The sequence below is a fragment of the Pelophylax lessonae genome, assembly GCF_965119305.1.
Source record: "Pelophylax lessonae genome assembly, chromosome: 1".
NCBI lineage: Eukaryota > Metazoa > Chordata > Amphibia > Anura > Ranidae > Pelophylax > Pelophylax lessonae.
The window spans coordinates 392,159,351-392,186,850 of record NC_138768.1 but is presented as its reverse complement, the minus strand read 5'-3'; the positions used below and the strand labels follow the sequence as shown (position 1 = coordinate 392,186,850).

The 27,500-nt window shown below is 42.6% G+C and overlaps 1 protein-coding gene across 2 annotated transcripts in view; it reads right to left on the bottom strand.

Annotated features, from left to right (window-relative positions):
• The window catches only part of SNAPC3 (small nuclear RNA activating complex polypeptide 3), a 173,166-nt gene extending 147,855 nt beyond the window's left edge, over window positions 1-25,311 (bottom strand). For both annotated transcript variants that reach the window (XM_082243785.1, XM_082243786.1), the window contains exon 1: window positions 25,068-25,311. In XM_082243785.1, coding sequence (XP_082099911.1) covers window positions 25,068-25,288 — 221 coding nt within the window. In that variant the 5' untranslated portion in view covers window positions 25,289-25,311. The remainder of the gene's footprint in view (window positions 1-25,067) is intronic.
• Window positions 25,312-27,500: the final 2,189 nt, after the last annotated feature.

Here is a 27,500-nt window from a genome sequence, read left to right as displayed (position 1 = left end):
CTCACCACAAAAATCAGCGTTTGAACTTTGCAAATGAACATACAGACAAGCCTGATGCATTTTGGAAACAAGTTCTGTGGACCGATGAGGTTAAAATTCAACTTTTTGGCAGGAATGAGCAAAGGTACGTTTGGAGAAGAAGGGGCACAGAATTTAATGAAACCAACCTCTGTCCAACTGTTAAGCATGGGGGTGGATCAATCATGCTTTGGGGTTGTATTGCAGCCAGTGGCACAGGGAACATCTCACAAGTAGAAGAAAAAATGGATTCAATAAAATTTCAGCAAATTTTGGATGGTAACTTGATGCCATCTGTGAAAAAGCTGAAGTTAAAGAGGATGGCTTCTACATATGGATAATGATCCTAAACACACCTCGAAATCCACGGGGGATTACATCAAGAGGCGTAAACTGAAGCTTTTGCCATGGCCTTCACAAACTCCTGACCTCAACATAATTGAAAATCTATGGATAGACCTTAAAAGAGCAGTGCATGACAGACAGACCAGAAATCTCAAAGAACTGGAAGACTTTTGTAAGGAAGAATGGGCTAAGATACCTCAAACAAGAATTGAAAGACTCTTGGCTGGCTACAAAAAGCGTTTACAAACTGTGATACTTGCCAAAGGGGGCAGTACAAAGATATTAACTCTGCAGGGTGCCCAAACTTTTGCAGACGCCATTTTTTTGTTTTCTGTTATTTTGAAAGTGTAAATGATGGAAATAAAATCGAACTTTTATTATAAGAATGTCTAATCTGTAATTTGATGCCTTTTGGAGATTTTTCCATCTTTCCTTAGCTTCTTTATGCACATTAAAACAAATTTTACCTGGGGTGCCCAAACCTTCGATCCCCACTGTATTAACACTACAAATTCTGGATAGACCCTCTGCACACTGCTACACACCCTTTCCAGCAAAGTATGCAATGAAAAACAGGGATTTTTGGTTCACACATATTCCAATACATGCTGGCCAACTGCATCAAAGTAATCCCTCTTATGGCTTATAAACTGTATGTAGCAGGATTTCCAGGCATTGGGCCTGATATGGGTCTGCCATTGTTACCGGTAACACTTCCAACACATTTAAGTTGAAAACCCAAATGGGAGAGCTGAGACAATGACCATTCCGGCATCTTTGGTTTGTTTTGTTTATTTTGTGATGGGGATGGGAGAAGGGAATGAGTGGGATACTCCTCTGGCTCAACTAGGTTTAACTGGGACACTTTGTAGGAAAATGCCTGTCAGCGTTGTCCTGACGACAGCTGAATGCCGACCAAAGCTTCCTGGTGCTTGAAAATACTGTTTAGCTGAAATGTGCTGAAACTTCAACTTTAACTCCTTGGTTAACACAGACGATCCAGGACTGTAGTAACTTTTGACTCTTGCACTCTGTCTAGCTCAAAAGTCCTGCGAACGGCTTCCTCCAGCCCTTCAATGACTGAGGTAGCTCCTTGTAACCGCTTGTGCTTCTGCAACCCTTAACACTGTACACTTGACTCTTCAGGGCCCAACCGCTGGTGCCCCCTCAACACTTTCAGGGTCCTCTCACTAGGCACCCCCTTGACACTAGCTGGCTCCTGGATGCCTGGGACCGGAGTGGTCCCCTCTACACTAGGCAGACCCTCAGGGGCAATTCACAGTACTCACGAACTTGGAATGCTTTCCTGGAACTGAACCCCTCTTTCTCAACTGGTCCTCGGCACACTGGATCCTCTCTGCAGCTCAGCTCAGCTCTCTCTCTGGATAATCAGGCAGCCCCCCCCCCCGAGACAGCTGATCCTTCTAACAGGAGGAGAGACAGCCGTACTCTCCCTCCTGGGACTCTGCTTCCCGCCAAAGACGCTGCGTCATGCGTTCACCTCAGACTTATACCCAGAATCCTGGGCGGCAGAGTCTGCCTTTCTGGGGTAGATACAGGCCTGAATGTACCACTGATTGGGTTTCCTCCACTGCCCAATGAGAACCCTTCTTATGGAGCCAGTGGGGAGACTCCCCAGCCTCAATAGCAAGCAACACCTGGGAAACATGACAGCCCAGCTAAAAATCATGGCCCTGCTGTTAGGCAGCCAAGGCCCACTATACTGTGCCTAGCACCTACCTGGTAGGGTGCTACATCTATTGGCACTCTGAAGGAAGGAGGAGGCAGGAGAAGCCAGGAGTGCCGGTGGGCGACCCCCAGAAGAGGATGCAAATTTGGAAATTCATTACACAGAACAAGCAAGTATAACATGTTTGTTATTTAAACAAAAAAAATCCAAAGTTTGCAATCACTTAAGGACTCTGTGCAGGGAAGATGAGCATCTGATGTAATCACCCAGTAAAAGTTTACCTGTATTGTGCAATATATTTAAAAAGATTAAAATTTGTGAAAAGAGTCTCAGCCTTTTTTTTTTTTTTTTACTTTCACTGTATAAATTAACCCCTTAAAGTGTTGATTATCTGCTGTTTTTTTAATATAAATTTGTTTAAATCCCATCATGACAGGTGATACAAAAAGCATTCTGCTGCTACTAAATGTCTTAGTGACAGTAGGCACAGGTAGCACATATCAAGCCACTTGCCTATGACAAGGGAGTCTGTCATATGCAACCAAATTCCAAAAAAGTTGGGACACTATATAATTTGTGAGTAAAAAAGGAATGGACGAATTTACAAATCTCAAATTTATATTTTATTCACAATATAATATAGATAATATATGAAATGTTGAAAGTGAGACATTAAAATGTCATGCCAAATATTGGCTCATTTTGGATTTCATGAGAGCTACACATTCCAAAAAAGTTGGGATAGGTAGCAATAAGGGGCCAGAAAAGTTAAATGTACAGCTGGAGGACCGATTTGCAACTTATTAGGTCAAATGGCAACATGATTGGGTATAAAAAGAGCCTCTCAGAGTGGCAGTGTCTCTCAGAAGTCAAGATGGGAAGAGGATCACCAATTCCCCAATGCTGCGGCGAAACATAGTGGAGCAATATCAGAAAGAAGTTTCTCAGAGAAAAATTGCAAAGAGTTTGGAGTTATCATCATCTACAGTGCATATCATCATCCAAAGATTCAGAGAATCTGGAACAATCTCTGTGCGTAAGGGTCAAGGCCGGAAAACCATACTGGATGCCCGTGATCTTCGGGCCCTTCGACGGCACTGCATCACATACAGGAATTCTACTGTAATGGAAATCACAACATGGGCTCAGGAATACTTCCAGAAAACATTGTCAGTGAACACAACCCACCGTGAAAGACAGGAGGGTGTAGCCGCTCAGGTGTGTGTCTAGGAACCTGGTGCAGGTCGGATCCGTAGTCCGGAAGCATGCAAAGTGTAAGAAGATATGACCGCACTGTGGTAGAAGTTTTTTTCTTGAAATCAAAAGTGTTTCCTTTATTCTTCCTTTATACAGTGTGGTTATGAGTAAGCGACTGGGAATGTCGTGAAACGCGTCATCCTTTTTGTCTGCTTGTACACTGTCTGTCATTTGATTTTATTGGAAGAATAAAGGAAACACTTTTGATTTCAAGAAAAAAACTTCTACCAGAGTGCGGTCATATCTCCTTACACTTTGAACACAACCCACCGTGCCATTCGCCGTTGCAGGCTAAAACTCTATAGGTCAAAAAGAAGCCATATCTAAACATGATCCACAAGCGCAGGCGTTTTCTCTGCGCCAAGGCTCATTTAAAATGGACTGTGGCAAAGTGGAAAACTGTTCTGTGGTCAGACGAATCAAAATTTGAAACTTCTTTTTGGAAAACTGGGACGCCATGTCATTCGGACTAAAGAAGACAAGGACAACCCAAGTTGTTATCAGTGCTCAGTTCAGAATGACTGATGGTACGGGGTTCCATGAGTGCATGTGGCATGGGCAGCTTACACATTCGGAAAAGCACCATCAATGCTGAAAGGTATATCCAAGTTCTAGAACAACATATGCTCCCATCCAGACGTCGTCTCTTTAAGGCCCCTTTTCACACTTGTGCGACTGGAAATTTTACCGCAATTTTGACGTGACTTTTTGCCACGATTTTCATGCGAGTTTGACTGGGCTTATAATGTCTTTTACTCAAAACGCATCAAAATCATGCCAAAAGTAGTGCAGGGACTACTTTGAAGTCTGTGCAACTTCAAGTCTCACAGATATGAATGGGGCTCATTGGAAATCATGGAGAACGACTTCTCGTGATATTGCAGTTCCAAATCGCATGACAAGTCGCACAAGTGTGAAAGGGGCCTCAGGGAAGACCTTGCATTTTCCAACATGACAATGCCAGACCACATACTGCATCAATTACATCATGGCTGCGTAGAAGGATCCGGGTACTGAAATGGCCAGCCTGCAGCCCGGATCTTTCACCCATAGAAAACATTTGGCACATCATAAAGAGGAATATGCGACAAAGACCACCTAAGACAGTTGAGCAACTAGAAGCCTGTATTAGACAGGAATGGGACAACATTCCTATTCCTAAACTTTAGCAACTTGTCCCTAGACGTTTGCAGACTGGTATAAAAAGAAGAGGGGATGCCACACAGTGGTAAACATGCCCTTGTCCCAACTTTGAGATGTGTTGATGCCATGAAATGAAACGAAAATGAACTTATTTTTCCTTTAAAATTATACATTTTCTCAGTTGAAACATTTTATGGCATCTATGTTGTATAATGAATAAAATATTGAAATTTTAAACTTCCACTTCATTGCATTCTGTTTTTATTCAAAATTTGTGCAGCGTCCCAACTTTTTTGGAATCGGCTTGTAAAATAATTTATTACAAACCTGTGAGTTTTTTTCTTTAAATAACAATTTTGATCTCAGATTCTGATATGTACCAGATCAAACCTCTAAATTATATATTATATATTCAGAAATTAAGTTATGTGCAATAAAAATGGAATGACACAGGGAAAAACACATGAGGGAGGTGCAAAAAGGCATGGAAAGCCAAGATACCAGCTAAAATCTATCAGTAATTACAAAGAAATCCTGTCCCTTGTCAGTGAAAATTAATATCAGCTGGTTCCATCTCAACTGATGGCCTATAAAAACGCATCTTATTACCAAGGTGTTAAACAGGAAACATCTCATGATGGGTAAAAGCAAAAAGCCCTCTCAAGACCTTTGCAACCTTATTGATGCAAAACATACTGATGGCATTGGTTGCAGAAGGATTTCTAAACTTCTGAATGTTCCAGTGAGCACTGTTAGGGCCAACACCTGGAACTGAAAATAATCATTAGTTGCAGTCCTAGTAGATATACAGTACTTTACCACTGGATTCACACACACATTAAAGCGATAATAATAGGGAATTAGGAGAATCTTAAATATATATATCATACTCGCCGAGTATGGCTGCAGCACCGTTCCCAGCTGCAAACTGTGCCCCGTCAGTTCTACCCCGAGAACTGAGCAATCAAACACTGCTGATCACTCAGTTCTCCCCTCCACTCTGGGCAGAGCCAGGACTGTCAGTCAGCATCTCTCTGCTCTACCTCTCCAGCACTCACTGGGGCGCCGGGCTGTGGAGGGGGCAGGAGGGGGTGGCTCAGGCTCTCAGTGGCATACTGACAGGCTGAGCCAGCTGCTGGTCCAGGCATCTGGGTGGATCCCATACATATGGTCGGGATGTTTCCTGAGACTGGACCGACTGAGTGATGTCAGCCGACAGCGGGCTTTAGCCCACTGTTAGCTGAACACAGGTCACAGGAGTGCAGAAAGAACTACACTCCTGTGATCCATAGGAGAAATACAGCCAAAATAGCTTTGGCTATACTTCTCCTTTAAGCCCCAAAGCAAACATTTATTTTATTGTAGCTTACCAATTCTTAGTTGCTATTACTTTTTTTTTTTTTTTTTTTTTTTATAAAGCCTTTGCTATACTTCTCCTTTAAACCCAAAAGCAAACATTTAATATGTTGTAGCTTATCAGTTCTTAGACAGGATAGTTTCAAAAAGTTTTTTATAAGCTTTCTTCCCTTTATATTCTTTTGTGGATCCAGAAAGTAAGTGTTTTTCAAAAGTGCAACATCCCTTGCAGATGTATGTTAAAGGGATTTCAGAAACGAATGTAAAACTTTTATCCCAAAAGGAAAAAAAAAACTGTTTACTCTAACTGTTTATAAAGTATTAGCTGGAGTCTGCCTTTAATCTGTTAGTGTATCTAAATCTGCTAGTACATCTCACACTTCCCTACCCCCAGGCAGGCAATGCTGCTGTCCAAATGTGCCCCCTGTGCTTAGTCATCCAGAGTGGAGGCACCACAATACAGGAAGCGTGTTACTGGCCAGATCACCAGGGGACAAATGTTTGGTAAGCGGAAATTACATTTTTGGTTTTGGGCTTTAAATAAATTTTTTTGGTTTTATCATTTAATACGGTAATGATCTGCATTGCCACGTATCAACATGTGCTACCATCCATATAAAAAGCTTTTATAATGAAGAGGATGGATTAAAAATTAGACTTTTTCAACCAATGCATGCCAATGTACGTCAAAGCAGTGCACAGTTGTAAATTAGCTCCATTCGAATGAATGGAAAACCTTTGCACATGCATATGTTTGAATGGACCATTAATAGTAGATCACTGCACATTTTATAAACATGAATTAGTGGAAACCTGGGCATAGATAAAATTAATTAAACATCAAACAAATTACATCAAACTCATCATAAGACTAAAACACATGGATTTTCTGGGGGGGTTTTTTGTTGCAAAAAGCACATAATGAGTTTACTGTCTGGTTATACATAACCAATACGCTTTAAGTTTGACCCACTGTGTAAAAAAAAAAGGCACACAGTTATCTCGGTCATCAAATTGATTAACGGCCATGGACCAAATGTCTTAACAGGCATTGAAGTGCAGCTACACCCTTTAATATCTTATGTAGGCCAACATCTAAGTTTGAACGGATGTGTAAGGTTCGCTCTGCAGCACTGGGAACGCTAAAAGCTAAATATTTTACAAGGCAGAAGCATGCAAAGGACGATAATTTATTATGAATGTGCACAGCATGCTGTTATGTTGCACTTTGAAAATCCTTTTTATACAAATTGGCTCTCGTATATCAAAAGTCTGCTAAGGGAACTGTAGCCTTATTGCCCATAGCAACAAAGTTTCTCATGTCATTTTTACAGTTGTGGCTTTCAAATAGAGAAAAAAAAAAGTGGTTGCAAACCAATACACATATCCAATGAAGTGACTTGGCTCAGGTGATATACAAAAATGAAACAAATCCTCCTACATAAGCTCTAAGAGCTGATTGGAGGGAAATGACACATCCCTTTCACATAGAACAAAGAAAAAGAGCTGAGGCTGTCAATCATAGGCTATGTTCTGGAGCTCCCTCCTAGTCACCTTTTTTTTCCTCTTTGTGTCAGAAAAAACTGTCAGAAGCGACTCTTGCAGTTTGCGGATGTATGAGGCAGGAGAGAGAAATGACACTTAGTGCTCTGGATAAAGGCAAGCACACACTAGGCTATGCTTTGATCATATTACGTGTGAGGTTTACAACCACTTTAAGCTGATTGGTTGCTATGGCCAACAATATTTGTACTGCTATATACTGATCATCAAGTCAGGCATATAGAAATCTACATAAAAAGGGGTGCAATTCTTGTATAAAAACTAGAGCAAAATGGAGTAATTTGTAATTAAATACTGTATGATATTCAAGCCAGTCTTTCTAGTCCATTTTTTTAAAACAGGAACTAATGCCTCGTTTCCACTGAGTGGTACGGTACGGTTCATTTCAGTACGGTACACCTTGCGTTTCCACCGCCAATAGTACCCTTTTATGATAGGCGTGGTGTTGCCGGAAAGCAGTGATCAACGTCACTTGATAGGCGTGGTGTATGCCGGAAGAAGAGTAGAGAACTCTTGCGCGAAGCAAAACAACAATGGAGGAAGTAATGCAGATTGTGTTCCTGCTTCTTGGCATGTGGCTGTTTGTCACAAGAAGGAGACAGCGTTCGTTTGAGCAAAGGCTGCAGGCTGCAAGGAAAAACACAGCTGAAAAATATATGAAAATACTACTGAGCTGGGATGAGACGGACAACCCAGAAAGAAAAGCAAGACAAAAACGATGGCACAGGAGGGTAAGCTGTTGTGACCTGTTAAGCAACCCTACAGTCTCAGCACCATGCACTGTCTTGACATCATAAATCCCTCACATGAATTACTGCCTGTTACTGCCAATATTTCCCGTACCTGGTAGTTGCATTTAGGTACCTGAACACACCCTCATTCACTACTACAGTGTGTATGATATGTTTGCAATTTATTTTTTTTCAGATAATCAATCTGTTGCAAAATCGGCGCCGCAGACCAACCATTTGGACATTCAACCGATCAGATGAATGGTGGGATGTGATCGTTCCAGAATTCACACACACACAGTGGGTGCACAACTTCAGGATGTCTGAAGAAACATTTCTGTTCCTTTGTACCAAGCTGTATCCAGCAATGTTAAAACAGGATACAAACTTCCCCTGAAGAAAAGAGTTGCAATTGCACAATGGAAGCTGGCAACCAACAGTGACTACAAAAGTATTGGCCATCTTTTTGGTGTCAGCAAAACAAACAGTGTGTCGGTGTGTGCAGGATTTCTGTGAGGCCGCCTGCTCTTTGTTAGTTTCCAAACAGATTTGTTTCCCTGACCAGCAAAAGCTTAAAGAAATGGCAGACTACTTTGAGAATCGATGAGGACTTCCTATTTGTGTTGGTGCCATTGATGGGTGTCACATACCCATTATTGCCCCAAAGGAGTACCACTGTGATTACTTCAATAGAAAAGGCTGGCATTCTATCATCCTGCAAGGAGTTGTAGATGGGAAAGGATTGTTTTGAAGTGTATATGCAGGAATGGCTGGGAGTTTGCATGATGTTCGTGTCCTGAGACTGTCCACATTGTGGGAGTTAGTGGAGCGAGGATGCCTTTACCCAGCTTGCACCAGGAACATCGGTGGCGTGAATGCTGGCTATTATGTGCTAGGAGACTCTACCTATCCTTTGTTGAATTGGCTCCTAAAACCATTTCCCGACAATGGCCGACTGACAGAAGAACAACTGACCTACAACAAGAAAGTGTGCAGGGCTCGGGTGGTGGTAGAAAATGCTTTTGGGAGGCTTAAGGGCAGGTGGCGGTGCCTTATGAAGAGGAATGATAGAGACATTGAACTGGTGAAATCCATGGTGTTGACTTGTGCTCTGCACAATCTTTGTGAAAGTCATGGAGAGGATTACCAACAAGAATGGGATACACCTGTAGCAGCAGAGCCTGTTGTGGCACTGGCACAGGAGGGCAGAGATGTACGAGAGGGTCTGATGCATTATTTGAACAATTAATTTCTATTTACTATTTTTTTCTATTTATTTAATGATAATTTACTCAACCCCCATGTCATCAAAAATGTCAATGTCTGTCTTTCCTCATGCAATAAGAAATGATGTTTTTTGATAAACATTCCAGGATTATTCTCCATATGGTGTACTTCAACTGGCCCCAAATTGTTGAGGGCAAAAGTGTAGCTTCAAAGGGCTTGAAATGATACCAGACGAGGGTCTTATATAGTGAAACGAAAAAGAAAAAAAAAAAAAAACTATATGCTTTATAAACACAAATGATCGCCTTGCAAGTGCTTACACTTTCTGTATTCTTCAAAAAGTAATGTCCTACGCCTTCCCTATTCTACTTTTGAACAAATTGGAACGGTTACAGCGTTCAAATCTTAAGTAGAATAGAAAAGGCGTAGGACATACAGCGTAAACAAGAATACGTAAATACGTTTATCTGACAAAGGCGATCATTTGTTTATATGAAGCATATAAAATTTTTGGAGAAAATGAACGATCATTTTAGTAGATAAGATTATTCCTTGTCTGGGATAGCTTAAAGCTGCACTAAAACTGTACTTTTGATCCTCAACAATTTGGAGACCAGTGAAGTCCACCATATGGAGAGTAATCCTTTAACAGTTAACGTCAGTAATGTAAACAGAATGACATCAATTTGTAGAATGGGTACGGCCTGTGAGACAGCCATAGAACACATGACGCATGGTAATGGAAAAAATGATTTCATTTCATTTGAAAATAGTCAAACAAGTGCTTTATTGAACGAGTTGTGTAACAACAGGAAAAAGTAGTGCAAAAAAATAGTGCTGAGTGTCAAACAAGTGTGCTGGGTGCAAAGCACTAGTGGCTGGATGGAGGCAGAGGATCACAACAGTTGCTCAACACCTGCACCAGCTGAGTGTGCCAAGGAAGGCCTAATTGAAGCTTGCAGTCTGCTCAATGTTGCCTAGCGATTTCAGCCTCATGCCGCCTTGCCTCACGGGCATCCTTCAGCATCATCTCAAAACATCGCTCACGACGGTCCTCCATCCTCTCTAACCATTCCTGATTCCTCTCATCAGCTGCCTGCATCTCCACCAGGGCTGCAACAACATCCTGCTGCCCCCTTTTTCTCCTGCCTAGAATGCAAAACAGACATCAATGTCTGAAGAATTTCTGTTCTTGTGATTAAAGTATGCAAATATATGTAGGGGGGAGACATTAGAAGTACAATGCAATATCATGATTAGTGTTTTACTATTAATCCAAAATAAAAAATCATTGTACAAAAAGATGTGTGACTTTTCACTCTGGTTATCATGTCTTACTGATGAGTGTACACCGGGGTGCTCTCGCAGATGATGGCACAGATTCTGGTGGTGTCGGTGTACATGCAGTTGAAATCGAACTTACAGGTGAGTTCTCAAAGGTGAACAGTCCCTCTGTGGTTTCATCCTGACTGATAGGATCCTCAACTGAAATGTTACAAGTCAGGTAAGTACACTGTAACAATTTGTTCAAGATATACCATACTATAAATACAGCTATGAACATACCAGCAGACTCAATCATTGACTCCAGCAGAGAGGTGGCCGTATCCATACCGCCCCCTCTTCCCAAATTGGCAGGTCAGTGTCTATGGATAGCGTCCAGCATATCAAACCATTTCCAGGTCTTTCTGTTTACGCCACTCCGGCTGTTGTGGTCTTTCACCTTACGGTATTCGCTCCGTAGCTTCTTGCATTTAATGCGGCACTTCTCTGGCGTCCGCTGGAACCCCTACTCAGCCATCCTCCCAGAAACATGCTGGAACACCTTCTCATTTCTCACCATTCCATCAAGTTCTCTTTGCACCCTTTCCTCGCTGATGATACCCAGGAAGATCTGCACCTCCTGTGTCGACCAAGTTTCCATGCGCCCCAACATTTCTGTTGCTTCCGTAAACACATAATGAATTCCGCCCACGGAAGTGACGATTCTCTGTCAACCAATCAAAGTTCTGCAGAGTGTAGCTCAACCCTGTTGGTACGGTATTAATGTGCTTGGTACCCCAACGAAAGGGTCCCAAAAAAGTGGTACGGTACGGTATTAGGGTATCATTCACAATGGAAACGGCAAATATAGCGTACCGTACCGAACCGTACCATAACGCTCAGTAGAAACAAGCCTTAATAGGCATAATAATAGCACAGTGAATCTGATGGCAAACATTTTCTGCAGGCGAATCTTCCAGGCGTATGTGTTTTAAATAGCGCTAATTGATTCTCCACCACTATTTTCACAATAAGGGCCCATTCACACTAGGAACTAAATGGGAATCGCACAGGAACACTGTAGTTCCTGTGCGATTTATACACAGTTCTGTGAAGTGCAATTTCAGCTCATTCATTTTAAATGAGCTGAAATTGCCCCACACCAAAAGTAGTGAATGCAATACTTTTTAAAACGCACTGCAACATGGTACTTCTGTACCATGCAAACCGGTGCAGGCAAATGCACTACATTTGTGATCTACATTGGGGGTGTCGTTCACTTTGCACTGACCAACCGCAGCAAGTCGCAAGGGCAGTGCTATTGAAATGCGTTGCGGAAAGCCGCACAGGAGTGTCACTTTCCCGCACTGCATTCTACTGTTTATGGGCTCTTAACCTTCCTAGCAGTATTCCCGAGTGTGGCTCGGGGTACCGCTAGGAAGATCGCTGGATCCTGGTAGAGGGGTTACTTACCTTGTCACCGGGATCCAGCGATGTATCCCAACGGATCTTCCTCCCGATCCTCTGTGTGCCCCGGCTTCCGTCTCCTGCGAAGTGACGTTCGCAGGGGGGTGGAACCGGCGGAAAATTCAAATGTAAAACACACCAAACACACTGATAAAATTCAAAATAAAATAAAATTCACATTAGTTTGCCCCCCAGTGCCCTTTTCTGCAGTTTTACTGTACTTTATATATACACACACACACACACACACACACACTGACCTTCACACTCCTGAGAGAATTTGGGCCCAACAAAAACCCCAGTGTGAGAATGACATATCCCTTCTACCGCAGATATCCCCCATCACATCAGGATAAACTCGGGGCTAGAACATTTCTACAGGGGATCGCAACAGGAAAACACTGGATATACTGGGTCAGTATCTGAATTAGGGAAAAGCCAACATAAAACGCAAGGGGTTTGGAAAAAAACAAAAAACAGAGTGCTATTTTCCTTTACAATATTTTATGCTTACCGGGAAGAGTAATGCCCCATACACACGTGCAGATTATCTGCAGACTTTTGTCTGCAGACTTACCAAAACCATATAATATGAGGTCAAACCTAAACACTTTCAATTTGTATGCAATCCGGCAGGCCCTTGCACTACATAGAAAAGGTAAGTCTGCAGACAAAAGTCTGCAGATAATCTGCACGTGTGTATGGGGCATAAGGGAAACGTTCCAACTCTTTATTTCATCGTCAAATCTTTCCCTCTGGTGGGATCTAGTGCTACTATATGTTGTATTTGCAACACACTAAAGGTTTATTTTTATCTGATGCCATGTAAAAATTTCAAAGTGATTATATTTGTTTCTGTTCACTTCCTTTCCTGAACACGATTATATTGTTATGTTCCCAAAAATCCAATAAAGTTTATTATAAAAAAATTTATTTTTTAAATGCAGTAAGTGATAAGGCCTGGTTCACACCAATGCATTTTCCCAGCTACTTAGTGTATTCAGGTGGAATATAACCTTTTTTTTTTTCAAATTTCAAAAAGAAAACTGGAAAAAAAAAAAAAATAGTATTTTCTTGCAATTGCTATAACCTACAACCAAAGAACAACCTAAATTAAATTCTCCTGTCCCTGACGATTGCAGCAATACCACATATGTGTATATTTGTTGTTTGTACACACTTTGTTTAAATCCTACCTAAAATACATTTCCTTACCTTTGGTCCCGACCCATGACCCTGACCTTAACTTAGATCAAACCCTGATCTACAACATACTTTTTATTTTTTCTTTCGCACACATTTGTGTTTTTATTCTCCATCAGGAGAAAAAGATGCCATGTATCTTTTTCTCCATACAAGAGGAGGAAAACAAACAGTGGTGGGCTGCACAGTGAATGTAGCGATATCAAAAATGCACCAAAGTCGCAGAAAATATATGCACTGAAAATCTAATAAAAATCCCATCTGCACTGGTGTGAACCTAGCCAAAACACATGCGTTTAATTTTGTGTCTAGTTTCTGTATTCCCCTGTGCAGTAGAACATTATTCTACCAAGTACCAACCCTTATCAGATGCGCAAATTGGCCACTAATCATTGACAGAATGTGTAAACTTTTAGCTTAAGGGCTCTTTCACACTATGTGTCCGTCGGACAGACTCAGTTTATCTCAGCGGGGGATCGGCGGATTATGGCAGCTGATCGGCAGGAGGATGACAGCTGTTCTCCGCACTGTGTACGGAGACACAGCTGTCAGTTCCCCATACATCTCTATGGGGGAATCGGCGGTCCGTTCTCATCCGATCCCATTGATCCGCCAGACGGATGGAAAATAGGGTTTCCATCCGTCCAGATTTGACGGATCGGATGTCAGCGGACATGTCTCCGCTGACATCCGATGCCCCTTAGGGATGCATGGGGCGTCCGTTCAGATCCGCCCAAAAAAAAAAACGGACAGGCGGATCTGAACGGTCCGCCTGTGTAAAAGAGCCCTAAAGAAGAATTCCTCTTAAGGCTCAAAATAGCGCTATGTTGCTGCTCCCTCACCACTGACTGAACTTAAGCAGGCACGTTGAACAGCATCAGTGACTTCCTTTAGTAATAAAGCAAATTGACATTTTGGAAGAGTGCTGCCTAGATTAAATCATCCAGCTGCTGTATAATGGCTCTAAACATTACAGAAACTCTTTAAAGCAGTGTTCCAGTCTTCCCCTATGAGACATTTAACTCGCAGGCCAGCCCCCATCTAGTGGGGCTATGTGACAGAGGACCTAGCGTGGAGCCGAGATCTGCGTGCGCTCGCTGGCCAGACAGGGGGGACCCTCTGGATCGTCTCTGGAAATCTCTGTAGATTTTCACAGGAACAAAATAATAAAGATAGGAAAAAGTTCCATTCAAAAAAGGGGAAAAAAATTGCCAGGACCAGAGATCCCAGCAAGGAACTAGGTCCTTACTCCTGACTAGGCAGAAAAAACAGTGCCTATAGCTGAGAGTGGGTGTTTACCCACAGGCGTAGTCAAGCTTTTTCCTACCTAGTGTTTTACTCCTGTAGGGGGCAGTATAACCCAATGATCCAGAAGATAAGGAGCTGTGCCTGTCAATGTTGCTTGAAAATTACTCATAACTGCCGTTAAAAAGTTTGGGGCCACTTAGAAGAAAAGCACAGTTTTTTTCAATGAAGATGACATTAAATTATTCAGAAATACAGTCTAGACATTGTTTATGTGGTAAATGACTATTATAGCTGGAAACGGCTGATATTTAATGGAATATCTACATAGGTGTACAGAGGCCATTTTCCAGCAACCATCACTCCTGTGTTCTAATGGTACATTGTGTTAGCTAATCGTGTTAAAAGGCTAATTGATGATTACAAAACCCTTGCGCAATTATGTTAGAACAGCTGAAAACTGTTGTGCTGATTAGAGAAGCTATAAAACTGGCCTTCCTTTGAGCTAGTTGAATATCTGGAGCATCAGCATTTGTGGGTTTGATTATACTCTCAAAATGGCCAGAAAAAGAGAACTTTCTTCTGAAACTCGACAGTAGAGCTGCACGATTCTGGCCAAAATGGGAATCACGATTTTTTAGCTTGGAATAAAGATCACCATTCTCTCACGATTCTCTGTGTAACAAAAAAGAAATTGGGATAACTTTACTGTTACGTTTTTTTTTTTTTTTTATTCATTAAAGTCTATTAATTGCGTTTGAAAGAATGCTGCGCAAATACAGTGTGACATAAAATATTACAACAATCGCCATTTTATTCTGTAGGGTCTCTGCTAAAAAAATATATAAAATGTTTGGGGGTTCTAAGTACTTTTCCAGCAAAAAAATGATTTTAACTTGCAAGCAACAATTGTCAGAAAAAGGTCTAGTCTTTAAGAGGTTAAACTTCCTTTCTCCCTGGCAGAGGGAAGGAAAAGATACAATGTAATAATTTTGTTTATAGTTACTGGGAGACTTAGGCTACATTCACACCTGAGCGTAGCGTTTTTGCGCGGTTTTTACCGCGATTTTTACCGCGATTTACAGGCGTTTTTTGTGCAGGCGTTTTTTGATTGAATAGATACCAATGGAAAACGCCTGTAATCTGCCCAAAAAGAAGCTCATGTACTTTTTTGAGCGTTGGGCGTTTTGTAAACAGCGTCAAAACGCTCAGATGTGAACAGGGGCCATTGAAATGAATAGGATTTGTCTTGTTGGGCGTTTTGAGAGCTGATCCTAGAGCAGAAAAACTCCCCAAAAACGCCCCAAAACGCCTAGATGTGAACGGAGCCTAAATGCTGATAGGCGTTTGCCGGGAGGCATTTTTTTTTTTTTTTTCCCACAGCTGTTCTCTCTGCAGCTATGCAAAGAATCGAGTATATGTCAGGTTTAGATCGTCAGGGGGGGTGAATCGAGATTGCGATTTTCATATGATTAATCGTGCAGCTCTACTCGACAGTCTATTCTTGTTCTTAGAAAGGAAGGCTTTTCCATGCAAGAAATTGCCAAGACACTGAAGATTTCCTACAATGGTGTGTACTACTCCCTTCAGAGAACAGAACAAATGGGCTCTAACCAGAATAGAAAAAAGTGGGAGGCCCCAGTGCACAACTAAGCAAGAGGACAAGTAAAGAGTCTCTAGTTTGAGAAATAGATGCCTCACAGGTCCTCAACTGGCAGCTTCATTAAATGGTACCCGCAAACGCCAGTCTCAACGTCCACAGTGAAGAGGCGACTCCAGGATGCTAGCCTTCTAGGCAGAGTGGCAAAGAAAAAGCCATATCTGAGACTGGCCAAAAAAAGGAAAAGATTAAGATAGGCAAAAGAACATAAACATTGGACAAATGGAAGATTGGAAAAAGCGTTATGGACAGACGAATCTAAGTTTGAAGTGTTTGGATCACACAGAAGAACATTTGTGTGACGCAGAACAAGTGAACAGATGCTGGAGGAGTCCCTGAGGCCATCTGTCAAGAATGGTGGAGGTAATGTGATGGTCTGAGGCTGCTTTGGTGCTGGCAAAGTGGGAGATTTGTACAAGGTAAAAGGGATTTTGAATAAGGAAGGCTATAATACCATTTTTTTAATGACATGCCATACCCTGTGGACAGCGCTCGATTAGAGCCAATATCCTCCTACAACAGGACAATGACCCAAAGCACACCTCCAAATTAAGCAAGAACTATTTAGGGAAGAAGCAGTCAGCTGGTATTCTGTCTGTAATGGAGTGGCCAGCGCAGTCACCAGATCTCAACCCTATTGAGCTGTTGTGGGAGCAGCTTGACCATATGGTACGTAAGAAGTGCCCTTCAAGCCAATCCAACTTGTGGGAGGTGCTTCAGGAAGCGTGGGGTGAAATTTCTTCAGATTACCTCAACAAATTGACAGCTAGAATGCCAAAGGTCTGCACAGCTGTAATTGCTGCAAATGGAGAATTCTTTGAAAGCATAGTTTGAAGTACAAAATTATTTCAAATAAAAATCATTATTTCTAACCTTGTCAATGTCTTAACTATATTCTCTATTCATTTTGCAACTCATTTGATGAATAAAAGTGAGTTTTTCATGGAAAACATGAAATTATTTGGGTGACTCCAAACTTTTGAACGGTAGTGTAATATATACACACACACACACACACACACATATATATATATATATATATATATATACACATACATACAGTGGGGATCGAAAGTTTGGGCACCCCAGGTAAAAATTTGTATTACATCAAGAGGCGTAAACTGAAGGTTTTGCCATGGCCTTCACAATCTCCTGACCTCAACATAATCGAAAATCTATGGATAGACCTTAAAAGAACAGTGCGTGAAAGACAGCCCAGAAATCTCAAAGAACCGGAAGACTTTTGTAAGGAAGAATGGGCAAAGATACCTCAAACAAGAATTGAAAGACTCTTGGCTGGCTACAAAAAGCGTTTACAAGCTGTGATACTTGCCAAAGGGGGCAGTACAAGATATTAACTCTGCAGGGTGCCCAAACTTTTGCAGACGCCATTTTTTTTTCTGTTATTTTGAAAGTGTAAATGATGGGAAAAAAAATCTAACTTTTGTTGACATATAAGAATGTCTAATCTGTAATTTGATGCTTTTTGGAGATTTTTCCATCTTTCCTTGGCTTCTTTATGCACATTAATCCCCCGTGGATTTCAAGGTGTGTTTAGGATCATTATCCATTTGTAGAAGCCATCCTCTCTAACTTCAGCTTTTTCACAGATGGCATCAAGTTACCATCCAAAATTTGCTGAAATTTTATTGAATCAATTTTGCCTTCTACTCGTGAGATGTACAAATTTTTACCTGGGGTGCCGAAACTTTTGATCCCCACTGTATAGTCACATGGGTTGCTCCAATTTAAAAGGGAGGAAATGCTCAGCATAGAAATTAACTGAAAACTGAGCATATGCAGGATTGCCACCACAGCTGCAAAATTCCTAGCTGAATTGGGGGACATGAAGGTGTAGATGGAGAACAGCACGATCAACCAGGTTTATACAGAATGCAGAGAGGGAATATGAAAAAGCATGTAATACTGCATTTTTTAATATTTTTTTTAGGATGTGGGTTTAGGGCCAGTTCACACCAGAAACGCAGTCCGGATGCACTCCAGAAGCTTTTCTGCATGCACATTTTTACGTGTTTTTGGTGCAATTTTAATGCAGTCCAGTGCATTATTTCCCCCTCTTTTTTCTTAACGTCAAATAAAGACGCGTGTTCCACTGGAACTGCAAGCACTGGTGTGGTGTGAACTGGCCCACATAGGCCGGTACACACGATAAGAAAATCTGAAGGGAAAATTAGTCCGACCACTGATCTGACGATTTTCGGATTGTTAGTATGGTGCTTTCGACAGCAAACTCCGACTTTTCGGCTGACAAAATCCTGATGTGCAGCCGGCTATAAAATTTTTGTTGTCCGTAATACAACGTCCGATTTTCGTCTCATTAGTACAGATTTAGACAGAAAAAAATCTTAAGAGCAAGACTAGGCATGCTCAGAGACGAAAGAACACATACAAAGCAATCCAACACATGACATCACTTCTGAAGTAAAATTCTGTCGTACGGGAAAATTCGTATGAAAATAATCTCTTCACTTTCCACATCAGACTAGCATGCCACAAAAAACTGGCGACGACAGATCGTTCGATAATCTTATTGTGTGTACGGGGCTTAAAGCAGCTCACAGGGGCCCAAAGGGAGAGCCTCCTCATCTTACCAAAAGTTCAGCCCCTGCAGTAAATATTTCTCCAGTTGCCTGCACAGAGGACATCTAATATTACAAGTAATTTGACAGAAGCTGTAAAGCAATTGCTGACCTTCTCTTTTACCATGTGCCCTCACACCTAATACACTATTTTTTCTGCCACCATGTATACCGCGCCATCATTTTTTACAGATAACGTAATGGTGGTGGCCAGCTTTTTCTTCCTTATTCTGTCCCCATAATGTTGTTCCTGATCCCATGCATGTGCCGTACAAGATCTGGGGATTGTTATTGGACAATAACACGCCACCCATGTCTTCTATAGCACATGTACATGACCAGGTGAAATCTCTCTGGAAGGCACAGGCAGCAGTCTTCCTTGCGTGCACCTGTGAGTCTGGGGCTATGTCACCACTGCCTAAGGCCCCTTTCACATGGACGGTGCACCCAACGGACTCCGTTTTGCTCAGCGGGGATGGATCCGCCGATCCCCCATGAGCAGGCGAATGACAGCTCCGTCTTTGCTCTGTGTGCAGAGACGGAGCTGTCAGAGCCCCGCTCTCCTCTATGGGAGATCGGATAACAGACCGCCTGTCCGTTTTCATCCGATCCTCCAGATGGATGGAAAATAGGGTTTCCATCCGTCTCTAATTTAACGGACAGGATCGGATAACAGCGGGTGTCAGCGGCCGCTGCTCGCTCCATAGGGCTGCATGGAGCATCCGATCAGGTCCTCCTGAAATACTGACAGACGGACTGGATCAGAAAGACCGTGTGAAAGGGGCCTTAGGGAAAACCCAGAGGTAGAAAAAAATAAAGTGTGCGTGTGTGTGTGTATATATTAGCAAAAATTGTTTGATTGAGCAAATTACATTTTTATGACATTTATGGATGGGCTTGCAGTGCTGCACACACCGAGAATTTTTCTGAACCGAGGATGAAAAAAGAAAGAAATGGCTTCAACATTAAAAAGGTTAAACAAGGAATTTGATCGATTAATGCAAGCGTGAGCTCCCGTTTGAGGGCTAGTTCACACCAGAATGCGGTGCAGGAAACCTGTGTTCTGTGCATGTTTCCGGCGCCACATCCAAATTGCACTGCTGTTGCGATCTGTAGCGGGTGTCAATATTAGGTTAACCCCTTGAAACCGGTGCCTCCCAGCCCTTAAAGGGGTTTAGAATGCTGGGAGGCCGAGTGAGGTTTATATTCATGTGAGCACTGTGATTGCCTGTCACATGATTGGAAACCTCCTGATTGCAAGTAGCGATTGGGAGTTTCACGTTAGCTGCCGATAATTGTGCTGGGAGCGCGCAAGCTATTGACACACCTGTATTTGCACCAACGCACGCAAATAAGCACCCGCTCGGCACCAAGGCCCACCCACCAAGAGGCTGCATATTTGCGTGTGGCTGGCGTCAAGAGGTTAATGACACCGCAAAGGCAGATCATGAACATAATATGTTAACCTGCAATAGATCCCATGGTACGGAAGTAACATGCAATCCAGCTGCACTGAGTTTCCAAAAGTAGTGCACGCAGTACTTTTGGTGTGGCGCAATTTTACCACAGTGAAATTGCACATGGACCTGCATCTAGATTGCACAGGAACACAGAGCGTTCTTGTGCGATTCCACCGTGAACCAACCCTCAGGCCTCATGCACATGGGTTTAAAGAAGAACCTCTGTTTTTAGACCTTTTTTTTACACCAGTATTGCTTTCTGAGTATCCATCTGCATTTAAATCGCTCTTCAAAGCATCTGACAGGTGGTGAGCAGGTGTGGTATTGCCTCCTTTCCGTTTGTTTTACCCCCTAAATGCCAGACTACCCTGTCGCACCACTGCTGACTTGAGTGGGTTGTGTTTGGAGGGCAGTAGTGCTGCAACAGGGTATAATTCCTTCTGTGACTGCAAAAAAAAAGAAAAAAAATCGCAGCATGTGTATACCTCCTGCCACTGTCTTTCCAACTAAAAGAAAGGAGGGGGGGGGGGGCAGATGAGAGGCGGTGAAGACGCAGCTCAGCTGCATGATTTTACAGCCTTCCAACTGCTATTGTAAATGAGCCTTCAGAGGGTTTTTTTTTCTCTCTTCATCCCTCTGAACGCAGCTACATATTAGTAAATGTGCCCATGCAAGTGCTTAAACCACTTGCTGTCTGCCTAATTGTAAATATAGGTCATGTTTTTTACCTTAAATACCAGGGTTATGGCAGCAGCTAGCTGCCATCACCTTGGTATCTTTATTTACAGCAGGTAGTTTTCAGATCAAAGTGGTAAAAGCAGTCACGGCGGCGGATTTGCCACAGGATCACTTTTATAGGCCGTAGAAGAGGTTCCCCCCACCGCTTCCTGTGCTCACTAGAGGGGTCTTTTTCACCCCAGATCTCTCAATATATAGAGGACCTTTGACTGATACTGAAGTGTTCTAGGACCTTTCTCCCCACCCTTCTCTTTCACTCCTTGTCCATCCCCTGGTTAAGGCCCCTTTCACGTTTGCGGACCATTCGGATCCACCTGTTAGTTTTTCAGGCGGATTTGAACGGATGCCTCATGCATCTCTATGGGGCATCGGATGTTATCGGAGACATGTCCGCTGACATCCGATCCTGTCCAAATCCAGACGGATGAAACCCCTATTTTCCATCTGTCTGGCGGATCGGATGAGAACAGACAGACAGTCTGTTCCCATCCGATTCCCCCATAGAGAACAGGGGGGACCTGACAGCTCTGTCTCCCCACACAGCGTGGAGACAGAGCTGTCACCCGCCTCCTCAGTGGGGGATCGGTGGATCGATCCCCCGCTGAGAAAAACGGAGTCCGGCGACGGAGCGGCAAGAGTGAAAGGAGCCTAAAGGTTCTGCTTGCTATATTTGTTTGCCTGGCTAACAGTCGATAATATTAAGCCTGCTACATTTGTTTCTCTGGATGTAACTTACTGCATAAGGATTAGAATTTGTATCGAACTGTGAAATTTTGCATTGTATTGAACTGACCTGTGCCTCACTGTTACTTTAGTATGAGTTATTTGAATTTTGAGATAAATAAAAAGTTTGTTAAAAAAGAAAAAAAAAAAAAACGCTGGGGTGAATGCACGCTGGATCCTGGGACAGGTGAGTGTGTATTTAACAGCAGCTACAGTCTTTAATAGCTGCTGACTTTAAGACCCCGTTCACACTGGGGCGACTTGTCAGGCGACCTGGTCGCCTGACAAGTCGCCTGCCATAGAGTAGCACAGGACGCGTTCTAATAGGAGCGACACAAGTTGCTCTGACTTAGAAAAAGGGTCCGGTACTACTTTGGGGTGACCTGGAGCGACCTGCATTGACTTCAATGATATGAAGTCCGTGCATGTCGCTCCGAGGTCGCAGTGCGAGCTGTGCACAGCGACTTCACAGGTCGCCCTGGCAAGTCGGGTCGCGCCTATGTGAACCGGCTCTAATTCTACATGCACACTAGTGTTTTTTTAAGCTGCTAGAAGCTATTAGCATTTTTGTTCTATGCCTAGAAGCTAAATGGTGCTATCCTATGTGTCCATACACACTACTTTAGGCTTTTAGCATTTTTGAGCTTTGGCATCTAGCAGAAAACAAAATGTTTTTGTAGAGTTTCTTGGAGCGTTTTACCAGCAGAAATGGTCCAAAAAGCGTTTTGTTTAGCTTTTCCCCCTTTTTTTATATAAAAAGTAAAAAAGTACAAAAACGCTAATTCTCCTAAAATGCTATTACCAATGTTTTTTTATCCAGCTTTTTTTTATCCAAATAAAAAAAAAAAATAAAACGCTAGTGTGCATGGAGCCTTTAGGCCCCTTTCACACATGCTGTCCGTTTGACCGTTTTTCATCCATCCGTTGAGGGATGAAAAACGGACATCAATGTATCTCTATGTAAAAACGGATGACAACGGATGATCATCAGTTAACATCTGTTTTCATCTGCTTCCGTCAATGTCCGTTTTTTTGAACGTATGAATGCCCTATTTTTCATCCGTCAAAAAAAACGGATCGGACGAAAAACGGATGAAAAATGGATGACAACGGATGAAAAAACGGATGACAACAGATAAAAAACAGATAACTGATGAAAAACGGACGACAACTGATGAAAAACGGACGACAACTGATGAAAAACGGACGACAACTGATGAAAAACGGACGACAACTGATGAAAAACGGACGACAACTGATGAAAAACGGACGACAACTGATGAAAAACGGACGACAACTGATGAAAAAACGGACGACAACTGATGAAAAAACGGACGACAACTGATGAAAAAACGGACGACAACTGATGAAAAAACGGATGACAACTGATAAAAAACAGATAACTGATGAAAAACGGACGACAACTGATGAAAAACGGACGACAACTGATGAAAAACGGACAACAACTGATGAAAAACGGACAACAACTGATGAAAAACGGACAACAACTGATGAAAAACGGACAACAACTGATGAAAAACGGATACATTTTGACGTGACTGAACTGATGAACTGAACATGTGTGAAAGGGGCCCAATAGACACAAAAATGGCTGGAACACTGCTTTAAAAGCGACTGCCCCAAACTCAGGTTCCCAATGAAGCGTTTCTGTGCTTTTTACTTGTAAATGCGTATAATTGCATTCTAGCAGCTAGAATAAATGAATGTTCTAGCCCAGCCTTTTTCAACCAGGGTGCCTTGAAGTCTCTTTCAGGAGTGCCTTGGCAAAATGACCTGAAAACTGCCTAAAATTTGTATACAAGCTGGCATGTAGTTGAAGCCTGCCTTTTAGGAACACAAAGCCACAGGTTTTTATTGTGCAGCATTACAACCTTCTAGCTGCCCACCTCCTAACACCCAATGGCATCATCAGTTAACCACTTAAGCCCCGGAAGATTTTACCCCCTTCCTGACCAGGGGTTTTTTTGCGATTTTTTACTGCGTTGACTTTAACGGACAATTGCGCGGTCGTGCGACGCTGTACCTAAACAAATTTTACGTCCTTTTTTTCCCACAGAGCTTTCTTTTGGTGGTATTTGATCACCTGTGCGATTTTTTGATCATGCGCATCAATTTTGCAAAAATAATATTTTTCACATTTTTTTATACGAAATTCCCCCCCCCCCAAAAAAAGTAAAAATCAAAATTTAACATTTTCAGCCAATTTGTTTTATGCTACATATGTTCGGTTAAAAAAAATAACTAAATCGCAAAAAGCGTATTTTGATTGGTTTGCGCAAAAGTTATCGCGTTTACTAACAAAGGGAAAGATTTTTGTCATTTTGGTGTTTTTTTTTTTTTTTTTTTTTAACGAGTAATGGCGGCGATCTGCGATTTTTTTTTGCGGGACTGCGACATTGTGGCGGACAGATCGGACCCTTGACTGACATTTTTGGGGTTACCATATGCACTGTTACTGTAAAAATGACACTGGCAGGGGAGGGGTTAACTGTATTGGAGAGGGAGGGGTTAAGTGTGTCCTAGGGGCGTGTTTCTAACTGTGATTGGACATGGCTACTAGTGTAAAAACAGAGATCAACGGTCCTACATAGTAGAAACGTGTGATCTCCATTTTTACACAGGGGAGAATGACAGGCGGCTTGTTTACATTAGCCGCCTGCCTTTCTCCCTTCCCGGCGAACGATCGCGAGTGACCGGCAGACATCGGATCCGCCGGTCACACGCACTGACTTGTTAGGGAACGAGCCAGGGCGGGCGCACGCCCACCCGCTATTGGCTCACAAGCCAGTGACAGGCTAGTGACGTACCGGTACATTACTTGGCCTGGCCGGGGCTGACCGCCGCAGTATATGTACTTGCGGCGGTCGACAAGTGGTTAAACAGAAAGGGGGGGTCAGTCGCCTGCATAGCATCCTTGTTTGACCCTCTCCATTAGCCATGGGGTCACATTAGCGGACTGATGGAGAAAAAAAATGAGGGAGAAGAGAAACATTGGAATACTAGTCAGTACCAGTGTGCAAAAGTGTATTTGCTTTGGAAGAATAAATCACCTCGACGCTGGGAGTCCTATATGTAAATTTTAGAATGGGGTGACTTGAGACTGTCCATAATTTTTAAAGGGCGCCTTGACCGAAAAAAGGTTGAGAAACCCTGTTCTAGCAAACAGAATAAGTTTATATGCATACGCTTACAAAACGTGCCATTTTTTTTTTTTTTTTTGGGGGGGGGTAGCTGGGTTTTTCGGCCAGATCCTAGCAGAAATATCCAGCTTCCAAAACAGTGTGCCATGTGCATGAGGCCTTTCAGCAAACTCCCATGTGTGCAGGCTGCAGCCAGTAAAGAAGAAGGGATGGTAACCTGCACAGCAGTTTGAGCTCTGCAGCTGTATCCACAGGACAGCCCAGCTCCACAGCCAGCTCAGCATCTTCCAACTCCCGCGGGCTCTCCTCAGCCAGGCTCAGGTCACATTCTGTCAGGCTTCCCTTCCACAGCGCACCGAACGAGCCCACGTGAATCTTCTGTGTGGTCACATTTGTCACTTCATACACTGGGACATTCTCCGCTACCTGCTCCGCCATACTGCGCACACACAGCCCGCCCCGCTGCATGCTGGGGATTGTAGTCACTGACGCCTCTTTTCCCACAATCCACCTCGCTGCTTACGTCTGATGCCGACCGGTGGTGACGCTGGGCGAGCAGCAATACTTCCGCAATTAGAGCTTTGGTTACTATTAATAGGCCTAATGTTTGTATGGCATGGTCTTACTGGAAGAACAGAAGGAGATAGGAATAATGTCATATGAAAACTTAGTCTGCTTCGTACTTGGCAGCTCTATAAGATAAGGCAAATAGTTCTCATGGGTCTGTGTGTTGAGGAGTAAAATGCGTTACTTTTGCATTTGGGGAGAAGTGTGTTGAAGAAGCCATGGGTGTTTACCCAAGCACAGCTGCATAGAGCTATTCACATACACTAAGGGTCTTCAAACTATGACCCTCCAGTTATTCAGGAACTACAATTCCCATCATGCCTAGCCAGGTCTGTGAATGTCAGAGTTTTACAATGCCTCATGGGATGTGTAGTTCCGCAACAGCTGGAGGGCCGTAGTTTGAGGATCCCTGCACTATATTGCTAACCACTTAAGCCCCGGAAGATTTTACCCCCTTCCTGACCAGGGCCTTTTTTGCGATTCGGCACTGCGTGACTTTAACGGACAATTGCGCGGTCGTGCGACGCTGTACCTAAACAAATTTGACGTCCTTTTTTCCCCACAAACAGAGCTTTCTTTTAGTGATATTTGATCACCTGTGCGATTTTTTTTGATCATGCGCTATAAACAAAAAAAGAGCGACAATTTTGCAAAAATAACTATTTTTCACATTTTTTTATATGAAATTCCCAAAAAAATGTAAAAATCCACTTTTTTTTAACATTTTCGGCCAATTTGTTTTATGCTACATATGTTTGGTAAAAAAAATCGCAAAAAGCGTATTTTGATTGGTTTGCGCAAAAGTTATCGCGTTTACTAACAAAGGGAAAGATTTTTGTTGTTTTTTTTTTTAATGAGTAATGGCGGCGATCTGCAATTTTTTTTTGCAGGACTGCGACATTGCGGCGGACAGATCGGACCATTGACTGACATTTTTTTACATTTTTGACACTTTTGGGGTTACCAGTGACATTGTTTTATACAGGAGGTGACCAGCGCTATGGAGTTTATAATAAATACAAAAAAAGACCTAAGGTGTAAGCTGCCAACAACCAACCCTGAAAGGGTTAAAAGTGATAAAATTATAAAGAAGGTTGAGACCGGCGCTACCTTTAAAGTGCTGATGTGCCAAATAAATAAATAAATAGAGTAATAAGTAAAGTGCTGAAGTGTATTATTTATTTAAAGTGCTCATATTCTGAGTGATAACGGGTTGGGTATTGCAACATTTATCATAAGTGCTGGTGCCAGAAAAAAACTTGAAAAAAGAAGAAACCAAACCCGGTGCTTTTATTCAAAATAATAATGTGTATTACAGTGATAAAACGTGGAAGTTTACATAAATGACATATACATAAACAGTGCTTATTTTAATGAAAAAAATGACTGTAAATTATCCCTGTTATTGTTACGTGCTGTGATCATAAAGTGATGTGAAACTTTCCATATATATGCAAGAAATTGAATAAATTAAATAAATTAGTAACTCCTCTTTAGTAGAGAAATGAAAAGAAATGAGAAAACAGGTGTTGAACAAAGAAAAGATTAAAGCACGGATTGCAAACACCACTATAACCACTAGGTGTCGCACCCGGCCAATATACCACCTGTATATCGATAGGGACCAATATGGAATCCTGGGGTTCCCTGCCCACGGTCTCTCCTCGTCCGGAGTACCTCAGGATATAAAAGAGAGAAAGAGGGGGACCCCTTGGTGCGATGTATAATGCCAATCTTTTAAATGGCGAGGTAGTAACTCACGGTTAGGCTGTCCTCGATCAGTAAAGAGAAGCCGGGAAGCTTCCGCGTTCCACGGCCCAAGCTCCAAATACCGGAAGCGGCCGCTCCAGTAGACGTTGCATTACGAAACGCGTAGGGTGGAGTCTTACGTCACTACGTCACTTCCGGTATTTGGAGCTTGGGCCGTGGAACGCGGAAGCTTCCCGGCTTCTCTTTACTGATCGAGGACAGCCTAACCGTGAGTTACTACCTCGCCATTTAAAAGATTGGCATTATACATCGCACCAAGGGGTCCCCCTCTTTCTCTCTTTTATATCCTGAGGTACTCCGGACGAGGAGAGAC